This window comes from Lepisosteus oculatus, chromosome 5, assembly GCF_040954835.1.
Source record: "Lepisosteus oculatus isolate fLepOcu1 chromosome 5, fLepOcu1.hap2, whole genome shotgun sequence".
NCBI classification, from domain to species: domain Eukaryota; kingdom Metazoa; phylum Chordata; class Actinopteri; order Semionotiformes; family Lepisosteidae; genus Lepisosteus; species Lepisosteus oculatus.
Genome location: NC_090700.1, coordinates 6,739,602 through 6,761,734, shown reverse-complemented (window position 1 = coordinate 6,761,734; position 22,133 = coordinate 6,739,602). Strand labels below are relative to the sequence as shown.

Genomic DNA, 22,133 nt, shown 5'->3' with positions numbered 1-22,133 from the left:
TTCATTATTAATAGAGGATGGAAACACCACTAACCATAAATTACAGTAGACGGGGAAGGAAAAGCAAAAGCTTAAAATGTTTGCTCTTTGCCAAGGCAAAGACAGCCTTCTTGAATGAGTAAAATACGATTTTTTTTTCAAAGGCCACGGCTCGTTAGAGTTTGGCCTCACCCAGGGCATCGGGCTTTGCTACGGAATTCCAGCAAGCAGATTCAGAATGTGACTCGGTGTTAATTTGCGGAGACACTGCACAGATGCAAGCTGAGATGGAACTTTGATTGTCAGAGCAGCCAGAGCGCGGTTTGTGTTTGTGCGAGGTTGTCTTATGGATTCGATCACTGGCTGCAGGCCACTGAGTGCTGCGTGAAAAGCTTGGCACCACTGCCCTTTGTGTGCCACCTGGAGCATGCCCAGCGCTAACAGCTCCTTTCCTGGTGCCCCCTACACACCTGCGGGTCTTCATTCGCTCCTGCCTTCCTCAGATCAGTGAAGCCTGACTTCATCTGACAAGGTGCTTCAGTTGAATATTTTGCATTTTGATTCTAGTCACAAGTTTGGGATTTTATTTCACTTACAAAATGCGATAGTTTAAGAGCTTCAATGTGTTCAAGAGCTGGGAACAAATGGTTCAAATTGACCTTATTATTAAGTCAATGAAGGGTTTGATTGTGTAACTAAGGTTTCAGGCTGGAACAAAAACCAGTGTGGGTCATGAGATAAGATAAGATCACTTTATTGGCCATATACAATTTCTTGCATTAGGAATTTGTCTTCTCGCATACCCCAGCTTGCTCTCCATGAGACAGCTGGGGTCAGAGCGCAGGGTCAGCCATTTATACGGCGCCCCTGGAGCAGCTGGGGTGAAGGGCCTTGCTCAGGGGCCAACGGAGAAGGATTCCTCTGCCAGCCGCGGGATACGAACCGGCAACCTTCCGGTTTTAAGGTCCAGGACTGGGAACCGCTGCATTATATATATCCACTCATTGTCCGAAAGTCAGTAATTACCAGGGCACAAGTAAACGTAGTTTCAGTTCTAGGTGAATTCAACAAAAAAGAACAGCTTTATGAAACTTTGTGTCATGTTGTATAACCCTGATCCTTCAGGGCTGGTGTGTCTGAGTTTTTCTGAGTACCAGCACATGAACAATGTGAGCAAAGTCGTTAAATTGGTCCAATTAAGCCAGTAATGAGTAGATTTAGGTCTTTGAAAGGTGGAATAAAAGCCTTCTGACACACCGCCTCTCAGGATCAGGCATGAAAACCCACGCCGTGGTGTGATGCAGTGCAGATTCCCCAACAAAATCTCCCTGTTTGTCAAACACTTAAGAGGAGGTATCTCAAAGAGGAAAAAAAAAACATTTTAAAAAGCAAGAATCTAAAATAACACTGAGAGGCGAGGGAAGAGAAAAACACCCACACAGTAAACCCCAAGCACATTTATATAACCTACAGTAAGCCTCCAACAAAAGGCCAGGTTGGATAAACCAATCCTTAGTCATGGTTTGAAGGTTCCAGCCGACTGCAAGATTCGGACACAATGAAGACCCTCTAGCCTGAAGGCCAGGTCGCTTGGTTGGCTGGTGTTTGTGCTCAGGCTTGTATTTGTATCAGGACCACTCAGGAGACCTGACAGGGTGTGCTTTGGAGGAAAAAAAAAAACCCTGCAAGTATGAAGTCACATGTTGCCTGTCATGTTACACATTACATAACATCTTCCACCTTCGGAGCCATTCCATTAACTCATTAACCCCACAGAAAAGTCTGGAAATCCAAAACGTTTCCGCGAGGAGGACAAAACTGTCAAAGTGCACGCTGTGCAGGAAAAGGGTATAAATGTAAATAAATGCTTCAAGACGGTACACAAACTCATGTCACCAGGGAAATATTACAACGCAACGCCTGACTGAAATAAAACTGTGTGATTTACTGTTGAGATCCAGTTACTTTTAGCGGTGCATAAATCGGAGCATCTCACGAACTGTGGAGCGCAGACACCTCGCGTTTCGGAAAAGGCAGCTTGAGAGATTAAGACAGGACTAACCGACACAGCTGCGACGGGGCTACAGATCAGCGCCAAAGTTGTCGTTTTTTTTATTGATCAAGAGACCATCTCAAGTCCCGGCGAGGCTGGCGGATGAAAAGACTCTAATTAGCGAGCCTCTAATACGGAGGTACTGTAAGGCTGAACAAAATGAAATCGTGCCTCTATTTCCCTCCTCCCTATTCGTACCCCGGAGGGTCCCCTGCAGGAATGAAGCAGCACAGGAGCGTTTCGCCGCCAGGGAAACGAGACTGGGGGCTGCCTGCAGTTCAAGGGAGCTAAAGTGATAACGCCCACAGGTGTTTCTCCTCTTTCTGGAGCCGTTTCTGTTGTTTTCACACTATTCACCGCAGTGTGCCGCCCTACAAAGACAATTAAGGAAGGGGTCTGGAAGACATCCACTCAATATCCCTTTATCGTTACCGTGCAGTGGTCGTTAAACAGAAAAAAGATTCCGGGTGAAGAGAGTGACCACGGGCTTTTTTAGTAAGAAAAGTGGGGAAAAAAAAAATCAAAAGAATCGGGTGATGAGATGTTATATCTTCAGGGGGTTGTCCTGGTGTATGTTTTTTCTCTTTTGAAGTAAAAAAAAGCTCCAGAAATCGTCTGCACATTTTTATGACACTTCGGTTTGTTGAGTGTCATTCCTTGGCAGAGAGCTACGGCAACAGTCTGTACAGTGATGGTATTAATAGAAAGGGCAGAGACAGCCGGAGGAAATTTGTATATTTCTAATGGAAGATCCCACAGGCTTTTGGCCTTATTACATAAAAAAATAACTTGTTTTAAATCGAATTCAAAATGGTTTACTCGGATTCTCCTCAGTGTTTCTGACATTAAACAGTAGTTAATCTCCTTCAATATTTTGGGAGTTTACAGCTTGCCCAAAGGACTTCTCCAGACATTAGAGACCACTTTAGAGACACAGAGAAAATGTTGTGTTTTATTTTTCGAAACGGTGTGATTTCAGAACCTATCAATAATAACAAATATTCAAAACTATCTTGGAAAATAACTGGAGTTACGAAATGGTCCTGTGTTCCCGGTTTGTTTTAAGTCACTAACACAATGTAATCAGAAGATGTCATGCTGTAGTAAGATGTATACTTTGACTGTATGGATTATGCAACCCTGATTGAATTTAAATTATGACATCCTACCATATAAGTCTATAAATATAGTAACAACTGCAGTTTTATTGGTGTCAATGAGTCTTTAATAGCATGTGCAGTTAATCAGTCAGTATTCTGTTTACCAAACAATATTTTCTGTGCTTCTACTAGGCCCTTTTTCAGACACACTGCAAACACAATTGCTAATTATTTGCTCCACGTAGGTGCTCAAAAAACCAGAGACCGCAAAAGCGTGAGACCAGTGGGATTTTTTTCCATAGCAACGAAACTTACAGCATGTTTACAGACTCAGTTACTCTCCCTGCTTACTGCGCGGAAACCACATACTGTAAAATGACAATGCTTGAAACAGCATACGCAGTACAACATCAAGATGGATCATTTAGAAAAACTCCAGACCCAGAGGGAGACTGCGTAATGTGCTGCTTGTTTCCTACATTATTGAATTGCTAAGATTCTGAATCCACCCCCCCCCACCCCATCCTCCATGCTGACAAGCAGTCCTGAACTCTGACTGAAGGCCCAGTGCCCCCCGTCGTGCCACTGAGACGTGTCACCCATCCCTCTGGCCCAGAGCACACAATCATGCTCAGAAATCTTCCTTCTGACAGGAAAACTGCTGCAACACCAGGCACACAGATCATACCTCTTTTAACTAGGCAGTTGTATTCCAGAGTGGTTCACTTAGCAGCCTCCATCTATCTAAGGTCCTCTATAACTCCAATGTGGTGTCACACCAGGTAGAGAGTGCAGTCCAGTTCTTCTGCTCATTGTTTTCAATGAGCAGAAGACTAACAGTCTAAAGACTAACAGTTCACTCCTGTTAATGGCTACATGCTGTTGTCCCTTGCTGTTCGGGAAACCTAGTGATAAAAGCTTTCAGGCCTCATTAATATTTTAACCTGGGATGTCTTTACAAAACAAAACACCAACTAGTCTGAAGCCTGCTTTCTCACTGCAAGTGTCTGTCTGCTCCTGGGTTCAGACACATACTGAGGCACGAGAGCTTTTCAGACATTCACACTAAAGCACTGACCCTAAACCTGAACACCTGATGTTCAGATACCATCAGCAGCGCCTATTCCCACATATGTAATCTCACCGTGCCAACACGTGGATATCCAATTGAGAAGGGAAACTTTATTGTGACAGTAACCTGCTCAGGCACTTCAAAATGTTAAGCCTGTGTTATACAGTTTACTGTATCGCAATGACTGTTAACACAAATGTGTCTGCATGCATAAAACAGGCATAACATTGTGTATATATAAGCAAAAAGTAATTGTGGTACTGCCAAAACCATGCACATCATTATTTCGTTATTTTGCTTGAATCCTGAATTGTTACTCTATTTCATTTGAGTGAACAGTTCAATCAGATGCCAATAAAAGCAATACAGAGATGAAGCGTGTTCGAGCTTCTGTAGCGTCGATGGCAGCCTAGCAGTAAAGATGAACCCCCATCACTGTCGGGGAAGAGGAATGAGCCAGGGAGCTGCTGCAAGGGTGCAGATGTGGTGGCGGCAGGGGTGAGAAAGACATAAGCAAGAGGAAGCTCATGAGGTGGGATAGTGACAGTATATGTACAGTATACACACGTATGTAGGACAGGGGACGAGGGCACGATTAGGCTCTGGCCTTCAGAATTTCCGTTATGAATTCCATTTTACGTATGGCTTCGCTAGCAGAAAATGTAAGATGAAATCTACTGTTCCTCCGTGCCTCCAGCCCACACCCCTCCTTTGGGGCAGTGCAGCTCGTCTCCCCTCGCTGGCAGCTGCATCTCACGCCTTGTTCACCCGGCTAGTTTGCGTCACACACACAGCTCGAATTAACTCAACACAATGGTGCTAATCAGGACCAGCAATGTGACAATTATGCAGCTTTCGCACACGGAGACATCCAAACAATAATTAACAAATAAAGTAGATCAGCAAAAACACGCTTCCCCCAGGCTGAAAGGGAATGCGGATGCCTGACTTCTCTCCATTTAAATGACGAGCTGGGTCAGGTCGAGACTAGGGGAGAGAGGGTTCTTTGAAGAGCTGCTGTACTCCTAGACTGAAAGACATACCACAACCGTATAGTTTTGATTGATGTCTTTGTTTTCCAAGATCCAATCAAAGTCCTCTGTGATATCCAACCCACTTTGTTTAGTTTGAGAATTTAAGAAAAGATCCTGTTAATGTACAGCGATACAGAACAACAAGAGTTAACTTAATCTGAACTTAATTTCCGGCCAGTAATTAACAGTCATATTAATTAGGTCAAAATCAGTAGTAGCTGACCCAAATCAGTAGTAACAGCAGTAATAACACTGGGGAATCAACCTCTTATTCCATCTTGCCCTATTTTGTAAACAGAAATAGCAATGAAGGAAGAAAGTGCTCACAGTGCATTGGGGTTGCACCGCATTCAGACGTTTCCAGATAGTTAAAGTCCTTTCTTGACTAACATACTGCGCTTCAAATCCAAGAGGGTTTGAGGGCAAAATGCACCTTAGCATCACTGGGCAAGGTTAAGAATGTATCTTCTAATTAGAACTAATTTTCCAAATGTCTTAATAGTACATGAAAAGCAAAAAACTTTATTAGTTGCTTAGAGCTTTGGAGCACAGAAATTGTCTATTTTCTTCTTGCCTTTCACTGTACAGTAGGTCACATTTAGGCTATGACAGTGTTGTCGGCAGTGTGTTACTTTAGCACTCATGACTCTTTGAAGTAGCAGTTAATATCTCCTTTCAGTCTCTTTTTAACCGAGCATGGCGTTATTCTAGTATGATCTAGACAGACAAAGCTGTAAGTCCTTCTATACTGTATGTACACACCTCATTTTTGCTCCAGAAGACACACGGTCATACTACCATCTAACGTTTTGACATGTCATGATGAGGAAGTAAGCAGGAGAGCAAGGAGAATATGTGGCCTCTACCTTTTACTACCTCTAATATCAATCAGCTTGGGCTAATTGGCTGTTGTTTAGTAATTAATAGAGTAGAGGCACATGGTGATGTTTAAAAAGTTATCAGTATATATATAAGGAAATATTCAGTGCTATTTGGGCACAAACTGGAACACTGCAGCTCTGATTCAGAGTCTCAAGATAAAGAGCCTTGTACTTTTGTTTGGTTAAAAAACAGTTTGTTTAAGCACAACACTGCCTTTGTTTAAAACCCGGTGTAGAAGAAGCTAATAATAATGTGATTCCCATTGGCTGGTGTATCCCAGCCTTTAGATAATACAGTTACATAAGTGTGGAGTGTTCTGAAGCTTGTTCACCTTGTTGCTATCAAAACTGAATCCTCATTTTTTTTTCTCCAGAGGTAGACATTATTATTGCTATGGCAACATCACAAACTGCTGCTGATGACAGAAACGGGTATAGAGAGAATGCCTTGGGTTTTTTTTTTCTAAATATAACACCCCAAAGCGAAATTAATCTTCTACAATTTGCGTGGCCGGTGAAATGCATTTGCTTGTTTGCAGAAATACATTTCATAGTGTGGACACTGGCGACTACCTATTGGTGTGACAATAAGAAAATGCTGTTAAATGTGTTCCTGTGTTGTAGTCCCTCTCCAAATTCATCCCGGCCCGTGTACGCACAGCAAGCGACTGGCGCCTCTAATTTATTCTGAAGAGGTTAAAGAAAGATTAATTGATCCTGATGAACAGCAGACATGTCACAAATGGCAACACGCCATCTGGATGGTCGTTCTCATCTGCTTGCTATAGCCGAATATAGTGTCTCTCCGGGAAAATCCTCACGCCCTTTCTCGAAAAACATCCAAAGGGTAAAGTAGCTTAAATTGGTTTTAATTTACTGGTGCTTTTTTTTCCCCCGCACATGCCTTGATCACAAGGCGTTCGAAAGATTGCATGCGGGGCTCTTCCTCTGCCCGCCCGTTTCTCGGGAGGATTCTCGAGGAGCCTCAGCTGCTGCCGGAGGACGACGGCGGCGAGGGCTGGCGCCCCCGGGACAGGAGAGGGGCGCCTGGCGGCGGTCCCCTGGGGACGGAGCCAGCAGCATGGTCTGACCGCCCCTCCGTCACACGTCGCAGCGGAAGAGGCTGATGGTCTGTAATTGCTGCCAGCGTCTGTGTGAGCCATTACTTAGGCACCGCTTGAAAAATGAAAGCTGGGGGGATTATTTTCCTGCACTAGGCTCCACTGACCCCTTCTTGCCAATCAATTTCAATCCCTTGAGCAACCATACCTTATGTTCAGATGAGAACTTGAGCAACATAATCCTGATTCTAGAAGGAGACAGAGAGACGCCGTGGAAGGTCCAATTGATTTAGCTTTACAGGGCAGTAGAACTAAAGCACACAGTCTTTGAAAAATGAAGGGAGTTTTGGCCTTGTCTTACCGAGTCATTGCTTGGGCCATGCGGTCAGGCCTTTGCAGGCATTTTGAAAAACTGACAATGGCCTTGCATAAAGAAAGCTGAATTATTTCCTCTGTTTTGTTTTTTTTTTGTCGGTGTTGTAGCTGTTGTCATTGGCTGACTGCTTCAACATCAGAAAATGTGCATCATCTGATGGTTTTGTGTTGACGTTATCGGGGGGGGGACAGTTTAACTCATAAAAGAAAAAAAGGGTTTTTCATCAGTTAGTAGGTGTTTCAATCCACTTACTCTGTGGATTGTTAGAGATATAATGTAGGAGTGCTTGCATTAATGCGGACGTAATGAAAAGCTCTTAATTAATTTAAATTTCATACAACTCAGTGCCACCCACTGTAGTTCTTAGAACAGACCATGGCTGGGAGAGTGAGACACAATAGCACGTTAAAAAGTACACTTTCATTACATCTTTATGCTACCGCCACAAAACCAGTTCTTACACAAAAGAGCAAAAGAATTGGCAATAAACTAGGGAAGATCTTAAAGGGGTTGGCCTTTTAATCCGGAAACTACAAAAACACCCTGCTGTGATGTTAGATAGGATGTAGAGAGGTCAGTCAGTCAGACTGAATCTCAGAGTGGTGGTCAATTACATGGAGACCACCTTCAAGGTGATGGAGGTAACAACAGATAAAAATTTAAGACACACAGCAGTCAAATCAAAAGTATGCATTGCACACTCCTGTCATTTTGTCTCATGTCCAAACACCCTTCACAAGTTGTCGGGTAGCAAAATATGATAAATGCTGGATTTGAAACCAATCCATCAGATAAGGCTCTGGACTGTTCTTGAAGGCAGCCCGTGGAACATTTCAAAAATGAAAAGACCTGCAGGTTAGAAAATGCTTGAAACTCACTGCTGGACCTGTTTTGTTGTCTAAATGGCATCAGGTCCTAAACCATAAACTCTTACTTACTTGTTAATTCTGGGAGACTGTAAAGAGACTGAATTAATTTCACATTTAACCATATAACCATTTTTAACTAATACCAACATCAGAAGGTAAACAGCTGATAAATTTCAGTTTGCTGCCAATACTTAGAATATAATTTGTTAAGAAAAAAAAACTTTACAAAATCATGATATCTTATTGCAAAAGTGTCTCAACCAATTCAACGGAGTTAATGAAACTAAATTGGGTCTCTTATCAGTAAAACAGCTTTTGCATCTAATAGCAGGAAACTACACATTTTGACACTTACCTTTGTTTTTGACTAAAAAGCATGCTCTAAAAGTTAAAGAAGGAAATCTGAGAGGCTCAACAGATAAGGACATAATGCTATAGACAAAATCTATAGTTCCTAGCACAAAAACGCTACTAAGAGAGTTTTCCTTTTCCAACTATCAAGCCATCTATGCCAAAGAAAACAAAACAAAAACAAAACAATCTGATTAATCTGATAAAATCAGAATTGTTTCTAAAGTGCTATGACTGATTTTAGTTGAACCTTTTTGTAAATGAAAAAGAAAATGACTTGTCTAAACATATTTATTAATGATATCGTTAACTCCCGGGAAAGACATATGAACATATAAAAATATATAACCATTTCTGAACAGTAGTATGAGCTCAGGCCCAGATTTCACCACATACATGACAGGTCCACCATGACAACAGGTTGTGAAGTCTAAAAATAGCTGGTGCTGTGTTTTATGTAGTGTTGCACATAGAGACTTGCTGAGCTGCCTTTTGCTCAGTGTTTTTATGGCCAAGCCAGTTATTGCTTTATCAATCTTCGAATGATTTTACCATTTCAAGATAGATCAGAAAGAGCATCACAAGCAGTCTTAAGTCTCACATCTGATGAGACTCCAAGGCCTGGGAGAGACAGAAATAGATTGTTCCGATGTCAATTTTATTGTAGGTAGCAACAGCTCAAAGGTGAAGAGCATAAAAGAATCTACATCTGTTCCAATTCAGAGGCAGGGGCTCTAGGCTGCTAGAAAACAGTTATTTAACACTTGCTTTTGAAAGAAGAAAACCATAAGGAAATGCCCACAAGATCATTTTTATTACTGCCTCATTACATTACTTGGTATCATAGTTTAGTGAAACACCTTTTGTTGTGAAAGCCCACAGGCACCCTAAGGATACTTCCGTGTTGAGCGCAGACATGATAAAACATTTTACACCTAATGCAATGGCATTCATTTTTTTTATTGCCATTTTATCATCAAAGTGCTGACCACCCTCAGAGGAATCAACTTGAAAATTTCAGGAGGAAAAAGAAGGCAATACGACAGGCATGGAAGCTGACTCTTTGCAGTTCGTTGAACTAATTAATCCAAATCAGCTGATACTGGACACAAAGGCGGCAGATGAACTCGTCAGTCATCAGTCTGGAAGCTGGCTGGGGAAAAAAATGGCAACAGGAATAACATTCGACACACCAGCGTCCGTATTTGCAGAAAGGGAATTTGCATCTTTTTTTTTTTTTTTGCACGTTAGGTATGGAAAGAAAGATGGGCTCTTGTCTGGCTTCAGGATTTGGCTGAAACCTCCTCATTGACATTTAGGATTTGAGGCACCTCAGTTTCCAGGGAAGCATCTATATTTACCTCCAATTTTAATTTCAGATCTCTGTGTTTCGTGTGTAAAACCACCACAGGAAATCTGCTGTGCCACTGTCTCTCACATGATACCCTCAAGACCAGACAAATCCTTTGTAATACTATACAGTACATTGAAATACACAAGGCTGCAAGCAATAATGAAAAGCAGGACTTGAGAGGAGAATGGATTTTGCAATTCAAATGTTTTTTTTTCTCCAATACACATGTACACATTATTTAGAAGTATCTGAATGCTTGCATTTTGCATAAACACTGTATATATTTTCTGCAGAGCCTCTGTAAACTAAACCCATCAGTAATTCAACAATCAACAACTAAATCAACAATTTGAGTAACAGTCACAGAGCTGCATATAGAACTACATGCTACATGATGATTGGCTAAATTCACTACAGAAAATGTTTTATTTATTTATATTAAGTAAGCCTGTTTCCAGCTCTCAATCCGTTCATATTGTTCAGGTATTCGTCTGTAAATCATCAACACATATAAAACCCGTCTGGCAAACATTTACTACGAACACCAGCCTACCTCAAGCCTCAGAGTTACAAACACTTCGAACAAATGTCATCCTGCCTATTATAACTTTTCACTTGGCGTCTGTACAAAGCTTATCTTTGTGCTGACATGGCCCACCGTGCTAGAAAAGCAGCTCTGCGTTTCCTTTTGAACTAATGCAAAGTGACTAACCTGCAGATGGCATACAGTCAGCTGCTCTCTTCCACTCCTATCATTCTTTCTCTGCACTTACATGAGGAATTACAACCCTCATCCCAACTTTCCTAAAGAATTACAGTGGTAATAGAGACATGGGGACCACAAGTTCCTTCCCATACTACTATACAAAATAACGACTGGGGAGTAATGATAATTTATAATGTACTGAAGTAATTAGACCATGAAACTGAAGTGGATTAAATTACTTGGACTTGATTGCAATTTCATATTGACACAGACACAGAAGACTCACAGAATTCTGTTAACAATAAACACAGAGTGAAATCCAAGCACTAAAGAACAACTAAAGGCAGACAGCATCAATCTGAGGCAGCATATAAAAAGGAGATATCAGCACGTTGCTCTGTGTGTGCTCTGTGTGTGCTGAAAATATATAAAGTAGACCTACAGTAGACGACGCACTGAATGATCCCATAATACTGGACCTTAAACACTGCATCCCAGCTTCCTGGTTTGGAGTTTTCATTCCCCAGTTGTAATAATCTTGGATTTTATTATCTGTTTAATCAGGCACAAGTCTGTTCAGCACACGGTACAATCAGGAGTACACCTGCCTTTCCATACTGAGAATGAAATTCAATTCTGTTTGCATTGCCTAACATGAGCAATTACGAACCTCATAACCTCACAAAAGCCCCATTCATCAGTGCATACCTGACTCTCTGTTTGAAAGGTCATAGTACTGCACATCAGATCTTTTCCTCAGAAATGGCTAATACAGTGCTATGCCAGTATAGATCTTTCATTTAAAAAATTTTATTAGTACTATTTATTGTTCTGAACAAACTATACATATCAACAAATATTCGAGAATCCTTTCGTCATATTGTCCATTTGTTATTTAACAGGGTCACACCGCAAATTAATCTTGCATTTGTGACATTAATACATATTAGGTTGAAAACAAAAAAGCAACTAAGCTAAAAGAAACATCCAATTGCTGGTCGTTTTGGATTTTATTGATTGCATAATTATCTGCCTGTGATGTCAAATTTTACTATGCGGAATACATCCTGGGAAAAACACGAAGTCCCAGTTAGTAAAATCTGCAGTTTTTCCAAGTGGAAATGGGCGATTAATTGTTCGCTTTGTGAAAATTAAATGCACCTGTTTTTCAATTGAAATGGTTTAAAGACTATTATAATGTCAAAACTGTGGTAATTGAAACTGGCTGCATTATCACTTGTCCTGAAAGGACTGGCTAGCCTGAAAAAAAACAGCTCTGCAAGAGTATGAACCCACGTGCGGGAGCCGACTGTGAATACAGGCTTGCATGAGGGGGTTTTCAGATTACCTGTTGCTTCCACCATCCCCTCCAGAATGACCACGATCTCCAGCTCCTCCTTCACCAGGGTGGCTTTGGAGATCTCCCAGAAGGGGCTATGCTGGTTGATCTCATGGCAGATGATGAGGGGGGACACCAGGAACAGCCGGTCGTCCCCGGTGTCGTAGCCCACATTGATGTCCGTCTGGTTCAGGGGAATGAACTCCCCTTCCTTGGTCTGCTTGGATTTGATCAGTTTGGCCCTGATGGAGGCCTCCACAATGTGTGAGTTCCTGAGGTCCCCCACCCTGAACATGAGGCACAGCCTGCCATCCCGCATGGAGATGACGGCATTGGTGGAGAACACCAGCGTCTCCGCCCGCTTCTTGGGCTGGGAGATCTTTACAAACATGCATCCCACCATGAAGGCATTCACGATAGACCCCAGCACTGACTGAACCAGGAGCAGCACGATGCCCTCTGGACACTTGTCTGTGATGACTCTGTAGCCATACCCGATGGTGGTCTCTGTCTCTATTGAGAACAGAAAGGCAGAGACAAAGCCATTCAGGTTATTGACGCACGGTGTCCACTGGTTGTCCCCTATGTGGTCCAGATCTCCTCGGATGTAGGCTATGAGCCACCAGATCATGCCAAAGAAAAGCCACGTCACTGTGTAGACCAGGACAAAGATGAAGAGGTTGAACCTCCACTTGAGATCCACCAGTGTGGTGAAGATGTCTGTCAGGTAACGATACGTCTCCCTCACATTCCCATGATGCACGTTGCACTTCCCATCTTTGCGCACGTATCGCTGGATCTTCCTTCTTGTTCTCTCTTTCTCGACCAGCTGTTTGGGTAGGTCCTCTCGGGCTTGCTTGGGCAGCTTGGGGTGTCTGATGGTGATTGGGCTTTCCACATCCTGCTCCATCGGGGCTTCTTGAAGGATATGAGCCTGAGAGAGGAGACAAAACAGCAAGTTGGATGACGTGAAAAAGAAAACGGACACTAAGCAAAAACCCAAAACTTTGCCGTTCCTCCCCCCAGGACTGACATTCTGGCTGGGCATGTGAAGTGGACAAACCAAGCAGGAAAACATCAGCCTTTACCACGACAACCCTACACATTAACACATAAAACCTGGCAATTGTTAATAATGCAGGGACCACTGTAAAATGTTTATTGGATTATTCTTGGATTTGAGGTATGTTCATCACAGATGAAGAACAACGAGTGCTGCACACATAAGGACATTCAAATAACACAAAATAGTCAATTCTTATTTTGTGATGTCTAAACAGCCTATATACAGTGCTCCAAAGGTTCCAATATGTATTCATGGGAACGAGATACTAACAATAAACAGGTTCAAGCTATACAAAATAGCTGAATAATCCAAATATATGTTCCAGGAGCCTGTGTATGTATTTTAGAAAGCCTGTTTGGTTTTAGCAAAATATAATAACTTGAATATCCTTAAAAATAAGAACTTGGAAATGTTATTATCTGATTATGAGCAGAGTGTTTGAAGTTAATGTTACAAATCGGAAGAAATCAGTACCTATTCACAGACATGCCTTCCTTTCACTAGGCTGATTTCTAATTGACCTTGTGGTACTATTCTCCATATGCGGCTTTCTGTCTCACTGGATCTCCCTTCCTTGCGCATTCCCTGCTCTCTTCATTCAGCAATGGCTGTGGTGACAGAGAGCTCTGCAACACGTGACCAATTTCCAGACAGGCTGAAGATGCCGAAATTGTCGGCCCTTCAGGGTTTCCCCAAGTTCAAGCTTGAGGCTGCGGGGTCAGAAATATCTTAAGCGGGCATGGAATGAATAGGTGAAGATCATTTCAAAAACACTACAATCATCACTTATATAAAGCGAATCCACTAAAGTACAGCATTGGAGTGAATATACAAAACAACGAGTGCACAGTACCTTGGATAACCTAGATAATGACACTACTTGAGAGAGTACAAGAGAAAGAGAAGCAATAGTCTGCAATCAATTTTTATACCATTATTGAAACTGGTTTAATTTCCTTTATGACATTTAATAATGGTATTTTAAGTATGCTGAGCTTTGCTGTCAGTAAAAAAAGCCCTTTCCTAGCCATTTCAGCTGAGTCACCTAGCAACTGACAAGACCTATCAATGAGTAAGAGCCCACTAGGGAAACAATTGGGGCTAAGCCTCATACAAGAAAGAGAGATTCTGTCTAAGTGAGCTTTTAATTTAATAGCATTCCATCAAAACAGACAAATTCTCTTGTCCTGAGTTGCAGTTTCAACAGTGTCATGCTATAGCAAATCAGTCTTTAAGTGAAGTTAAAGGGTGATTTTTCAAAATCAAGGTTTATTTGTCAGGATTTAGTACACAGTGTTTTGTACCACAACTTCAGAACAGTCTATAAATATCGATGAATGTTTGACAACTTAATGGATCATCCTCCTGGTTGTGAACTGCTTGTGAGTTTTAAATGAGTGTTTATATAAAGCTCCTGATGCACTCTTTAGGTAATTAGTTCTTGTATTAATTCATATAAACTTCCTGATTTTTGGTTCAAAATTCTTGAAGTATATTTTATACAATTAACTTGAAGTTCATGCCTGTTTCGTGTCTTGTTTGCTTGCCTTTGCCCTGTGAATCATCCGTGAGCTGTTCATGGAAAAACATGAACAATTCTGGATTTGTTTCAAAAGACCTGCGCTATATTGTTCTAGGCGTGGAAAATGATTCAAGTCTTCTGCCTGTTCTTCACGTCACCTTTGAGATCTATGGTGGTATAATTACAGTCCCACCTACAGCTTTTGCATATTGTTTGCCACGAGAGTCTAAAAAAACATCCAGCCCACCAAAAGAAACGTTGTAACAGGCTTTCATCAAGATTATATACCCTGAAGAAACACAACTTTCAAAACCCGTGTTCAACATGCTTTTTTTAGCGTTCTATGAATCTATAAATCCACAACTCACAGATGCTCTAAGGTTTAAAAGAGGAGCAGCAGATGCAAATAATAATATATTTACCGAGAACTGAAAGTCTGGATAACCTCTGGCAAACAGCTCTAAATAGTTACATACTGTAGTTATCATCGGGTAACTGAATCTAAAAAACCTCAGACCTCTTCCACATAAATTGAAGAAAGGCTTCTCCTATGACTAATCCCTGTGTCACAAGAACCCTGGAGCAACACAGATAAGAAGTATGTAATTAAATTTCTATTGTTTTATTTCTATCTTCTACCACCCCCTCGCCCTTCTTTTGTCATCGCCATCCAGTTCTATTTGCTCAACATCTAAGTGAGTTTTGTTCCCTGTTTAGTTCATATTTTAATACAGGTCGGTGAGGCTGGTGATCAAAAAAGCCAACAAACAGGATATTACAGTAGGTCCCAGGTTCAATCATCTCTGTTTCATTTTCTCTAGTATGATGCAAGACACTACTGCAAATCTTTTTTTTTAATTACATCTTTAAAAGATATTGTCATGTTACTCATAAATTGAAACCTTTAAAAGTAGTTTTTTTTAATAGCGAAACAGAGATGATTGAACCTTGGACCTGAGAATTACACCTCTTTCTTCCCTTCAGTCTGTATAAATCTGAGTAGTTAAGTACTTAACATGGTTAAAATAATTAGCATCTGGTAATCTAATTCTGACATTAAATGGTGAAGAGAAGGTATTTAAAGAGTAATCAAATGTAAACACAAACTTTTAGCAGTACTTATCCCTTTTTTGCCACAGAGCACAATTGACAACCATATTTACAACCACTTAGGAGTCTGTAAAACAAAGCTGTCAGATTTTATGATGTGGCCCTGAGACACACTTGGTCTCTCCTGATATCAGATCCGATGTGACAGGCCTTTACTGAAGCTGAGTCCCACTTTTCTCAAACACACAAAAACGTCATCAGCAAAGAAGGAAATACATCCGAAGCCCCTGACAAGGGTTCGCACACTGTACACATTCGAGGCAGAACCAAATCAACTGCAGTACATTTAGTTCAAATAGATATAGAAATATACACATATATATGCATGGCTATTAAAGTATATAGACAGAAAAATAATTTCACCTCTCTATGTCTGTTCTTCTCAAGATTATTTTGAATATGATGTCTTGTAATGACACCCATTAAGACTATTTTTAGGTATACTATCTTGAGAGATGACTACATTACATGTCTAATTGATAGAAAAGCTTAGAATGAATACCATTTGATGATAACTTACCTACTGTACATCCATTATGGCATAAAACCCAATTTCAGAAATCGAAGATCTTTAAAATAATTGAAGGGACACACCTTTACTGAGCACCTTGGCTGAAATGGGAAGGCCTTGAAAGAACACAGTGGACAAAGTCTGTAACAGGCCCGCCATGTAAGAGCCATGGTACAGTATATTAGCTTTGACTCCTGTTTTTATGAATACGACAAGCTCACCTGTAGGCAGAAAGCTATCCCATCTCCCCGTGCCATGCTGCCTAGTAATCTGCAGGAATGATTGTGACACTGACAAACAGGGAGAAACACTTCATCTGTACTATTATTCTTTCATTGTATTGCTGTGAACAAGACCTGCAAAACATATTTGAGGTTGTACGATAAGAAAACTTATCGCAACTATTTTTTTTTGCAAAAGGGGTGATGCTGGCCAGATCTGGCTATGGAACTGGAATTCAACATTACCAGAGCTACGTCAGCACATGGTTACTTTTGGAAGCTCCAAATGGAATCTGCTTATCTTGACAGCACACAACCTAATTAACGCATGAATGCTCACAATATAACCAGCACACACTGATGCATTCAGGCTCCCAGGAGGCACAGAGGGCAAAGTACAACCCTCAGCTGACCAAGACAGCTGCCCTGAAGTTCCCTCGTTGATCGATACAACACTCAGTCTGTTTCGAGAGACCGACCGGATACAAGTTGCAGTACATGATCAGAAGATGTAAGTTAAAACAAAGCAACGACTCGCAGAGAGCTTCTATCAAATTGCAATCCTCACAGCTGTAAAAGTTTGTAAAACAAAATCTAATACGAATTCTTAAATGGAAGGAAGAAAAAAAAACATATTTAACAAAAAATCTAGAGCTTGAATTAAATCAAAAGGCGGAGCCCCCTGAGAATCTCAAATCTCTTATCTTAATGGTGACTTTGTCATCATCCCTCTAACTTACAGGAGACTGTTCTCAAACACTAGGTATTAAATTTGTAGGTGTTGGGTTTGCAATACACTTCTGCATATCGTTTCATTTATAAAAAAACACACAGAAATGTTGGAGTTTTTCACACTGCATTTGTTACTTTTGCAATTCGTGCCATGTATTCGTCACCTGTTTCTACTCTCACACGCGGGAGCGCAGACAGTCCTAGAAAGCTGTTGATCTGTCTCTTTCAGGCCCAATATTCGCTGGTAATGAAGTAATAAATGCAAAGCCGAATCAGATCAATGAAAACTGAACTGCACAGCCACAAGCAGGCTGATTTTGTGGTGTTTGGTCTGAGGTATACTATGGTTTAGAACACGCTGTCTCAGGCCTGTCAGACCAGCTACAGACTAACACTTTACAGAAACACCAAAGAATACAATTTTCTGAACACTTCAGAAGTTTGTTACACTTCTGAACAAAGAACAAAGAACACTTTGCTACTTTGTTCTAAGTAGCAAAAGGCAATGTTTGCCTTTGTATCTAAGGTCCTGCAAAATATCTCCTTTAACAATAGAAGGGATCTGCCTTTTTAAAAAAAGTATATATATATACTGAAGATTATTAAGTGTTCTCAAAAAGAAATCTTAATTTAACTAAATTGAATTGCTTAACTGATTGTAGCAGCTCAGTAGCTTGGTATTTAAAACAAACAATATTTTTTTCATTACGGTTGTTGTTTTAGATACATTTTGCACTTGCTAAACCCCCACGTCTTCTTCCTGTCACGCTGCTGTTTATATCGAAAATACTTAGATTGATTCTAGCTCTGAGCCCTTCAGCGCCTGATTGTTTTATCATGAATACGGAGGAACATTCTGACCTTCATAAGATTAGCTTCACATAACCTGTTTTGTGCTGGATGTACAGTATTTTCTTTGGTTAGGGACATTAATGTTCATTAGCTGATTCACAATAAATGCAGACACGTAACAGGAAACACTTGCAACATCATTCTAAAATGTTTCCGACTTTTCAAAAGAATTTTAATAAATACCTGTAAGGAGAGAGACCCTAAGACATAACATCTGAAAGACAGTGTCCTTTGATTATTTCTTTTGGTTTCACAGGTTCCTTTAGTCTTGAAACAAATGCACATCATATTCTTTATGAACAAAAATAGCAGATGCTATGTACACTAAATACTTCAGGTCATGTCAATTACAATGTCTTAAAGGGTCATGTCCAGTTCAGTCAGACTTGGTTCAGTGCTGCCACTACAAAGTGTCAATCTGTAAAATCTGTAAGGCTGCAGTGCTTGATGGGATACCTCAGGATATGTGCAGCCTAGCTGAACACAGTGTTTTTTATGGACATCTTTAACTCCTCCTTGTCACAGTCCATTGTCCCCACCTGCTTACAAAAAAACACTATTGTTCCACTCCCCAAAAAGGCAAAAGTGACGTGCCTGAACAATTACCGCCCAGTTGCATTAACATTTGTGGTGATGAAGTGCCTGGAGAAGCTGGTGTTGTCACACATCAACTCCTCCATCAGGGAGTCCCTGGACCCCTTGCAGTTCGCCTACAAGAACAACAGATCAGTGGATGATGCTGTCCCCTCTACATACAGCACAGCCTTGGACCACCTGGACACTAAGAACTCATGTGAGAATGCTGTTTGTGGACTACAGTTCAGCATTCAATTTCAGGAGATTAGGACTGTGTAACTGTCTGCAACTGGCTGCTGGACTTCCTAATTGAGAGACCACAGGTGGTGCGGATAGGTAATAAAACATCAACACCACTCACCCTGAGCACTGGAACCCCACAAGGCTGCTGTCTGAGTCCAAGGCTGTATTCCCTATTCACTCACGACTGCACAGCAAGACACAGCAACAACCATATCATTAAATTTGCGGATGATACCACTATAATGGGCCTGATCAGCGATGATGGTGAGTCCACTTACAGGGATTAAGTCGTACAGCTGCTGAGGTAGTGTTTTAGCAATAACCTGGACTTGAACAGAAATAAAACGAAAGAGCTTATAGAGAACTTTCGGAGACACAGGCCGCACACTCACAGCCCACTCAGTATTGATGGAACGGAAGTGGAAACAGTCACCAGCTTTAAGTTTTTGGGAATTCATGTTTCTAATGACCTAACCTGGACTGTGAACACGGACATCATCTTGAAGAAGGCTCAGCAGTGCCACTATTTCCCGAGGTGCCTCAAGCGATGGGGGATGCTGTGTTGGTGAACTTCTACTGCTGCACCATCGAGAGCCTCCTCACCAATGGGATCACCGTGTGGTATGGCAACACCTCTTCTCGAGAGAGAGAAAGGCACTGCAGAGAATGGTGAATGTAGCCCAGAAGAACATCGGCTGTGGTCTCACAGAGATTAAACAGCTCTACGAGGACCGCTGCCGTGGTAGAATTCTGGCCATCACAGAGGACAGTCAGCATGAGCTCTTCGCCCCACTGCCCTCAAGCAAGAGATACAAGAGCATACGGACACTGACCATCAGATTCCTCAATAGTTTCTACCTACTGTACAAGCAGTGTGATTGGCGAACACATTTAACCATGCCCCTCGGACCACACCTTCACCATCTACCTCATTATATTTTCTTATTTATTGCACATCTGCAGTCATGGTTTACATGTCTGCATTGTTTACATTCGAGCTGTTTACTTGTTTACTTGTACATTGTCTACTGTTTGTTTGTCTATTGTCTTGATGCACTGTCTGCACTTTGTTTTTTTACACCTTTGTTTTTAGCAATTGAGAGACTTTCTGTAAGTAAGAATTCCATTGTATCAGTACATGTACCGGTTACATATGGCTATAAAGTTCAAGCTCAAGTTCAGTGAGACTCCATGACCACTGATTGAACCACACGTGTGTGTGTTACGAGGGGAATTCTGCAGGCACTGCCCACACTATATAAATGTCACCAGAAAACACCTTTTGCTCTTTTTACTGGAGCAAAGGACTCTTTCCTATCTCATGATGTGCTCACCAAGAATATGGTCATATCTAATGAGCTAAATCCACCTATCTCTATTTCACTACCCTGTCCTAGGAAATCTTCCATCTACTGTACTTACCTGCTTCCACCCCCTCCCCAGGCCCAGGCCCCCTCAATCTACCTACCTATCTCCTTCTCAGTCCCCTGTCCTAGGATGCCCCTAGGCCTCCCTCCTTGTAAAAAATAAATCTAAGCAGCTAAACCTTTACTTTACTTTACAGCTTTAACCTTGGTGCCTTGTGTGACTGAAGAAGGACGAACAATACAGAAACACTGTCCAATCAGCACAGAAATCCCAAACTCTGGTTGCCAGCTCCTGGGCCACGTTGAAGGCAAGACTGCAGTTGCAGTTTGGGTGGGTGTTGGAAAAAGGAAAACAAATTAGCTGTTGTTCCAAGTCAAAAACCTCATTAAAGGTCATGCCATTTAATTATATAATCAAGGCATATTAATAATGAACAGTAAATTTCCTGCAATGGGACATCATGATGGTGCCTTTGTGCTGCACCGCTCAAGTTGAAAATTAATTTGCCAGCCAGAGCTTGTTGTGTGTTAGCACATCTACTCTGCTGCTTGGACCCATCATTATTTCTCCACTGAAAGATCAGCCCACAGACGTCTCTCATTTAATTGTGATTTAATTTGCTTTTATTGTAAAAAATCAGGTGTTAGTGTTTCTAAACTGTACACGGAGAGTGTCCCAGGAGTTCACTGAGACCAAGGCAGATGGAATTTCTAAATTCCCTGTGATTACTACACCTCGACTGCTTTAATACATTTGCTTGCATGTTTTAAACGCCTCCTTTTCAAGCTCTGATAACAACATCTGTCAAGCAATTAATAACAGCTGACTGTGATAATGCCCATCAACTGCATCTGAATTTAACATTTCATGCTTGACCTAACCAAGTAACTCAGCCTTTATTACAATTTACATGCAATTTAGATACAGAATCTAATTTTAGCAAGATTCTGGACTATTCGAAGTGTCATCTTAACCTGCCCACAGAATTCATGTCACACAGAACTGCGGGGACAGAATATTAGGACTTCTAATTGATGAGGCAGTGCCCAAGTGGCATACAGATTCTTCTATTTTTTAATTTTAAATAGAATTCAATCCTGCACAGTAACCAGATACTGACTCTTTGCAATCAGCAACCGTCACTCGGCAATAAACACGCCAGGCGCTAATTGAATTTGCTGTACCCTCCGTGAGAAAATTTCAGAAAAGAACTTGTGGCCGACAGCGAAAAACAAAGTAGCATTTATTTTTTCTAGGCGCTTCAGTTTGATGTCTTCAGTCTGCTGTAAAAAAGCACAGTAAAAACCTTGAATTCCCTGTGGGGTATGACTTATGTTTCCCCATCCTCCATCCATCCCCTCCACCTCCCCAGATTCTTCGGCTGTTACCAGGGTTAATACTTGGGTATGCAGTATCTCCAGGGAACCCCATGAGCTCTTCCATAATTAACCAGAGAAACCCACTCGTCTGATTGGCAGGTGAAGACGTACAGGCTTCTGCTCTGTAAAAGCATATGACTACAATACTAGTCACAGTCTTGCATGCTATAAACCAAATTTACAACATGCAGCAATTTGCTGGGGGGGATGCAAAATGCCTGGGATTACTAGTGTGATTATTAAATTGGTTTGCTTATGGCTTTCCAAATTCAGGACATGCTAGTTTGCAGTGCATGCAGGAGATATACTGTAATGCTGTTTAAGTACTGCGATGGCATGGTGTGTTCTGCATGCTACCTAATGCACTATAATAAAATG

At 41.4% G+C, this 22,133-nt stretch overlaps 1 protein-coding gene across 2 annotated transcripts in view; it reads right to left on the bottom strand.

Moving 5' to 3' along the window:
* Window positions 1–22,133, bottom strand: part of kcnj6 (potassium inwardly rectifying channel subfamily J member 6) — a 60,917-nt gene that overhangs the window by 11,997 nt on the left and 26,787 nt on the right. For both annotated transcript variants that reach the window (XM_015341760.2, XM_006627779.3), the window contains one exon: window positions 12,185–13,109. In XM_015341760.2, coding sequence (XP_015197246.1) covers window positions 12,185–13,085 — 901 coding nt within the window. In that variant the 5' untranslated portion in view covers window positions 13,086–13,109. The remainder of the gene's footprint in view (window positions 1–12,184; window positions 13,110–22,133) is intronic.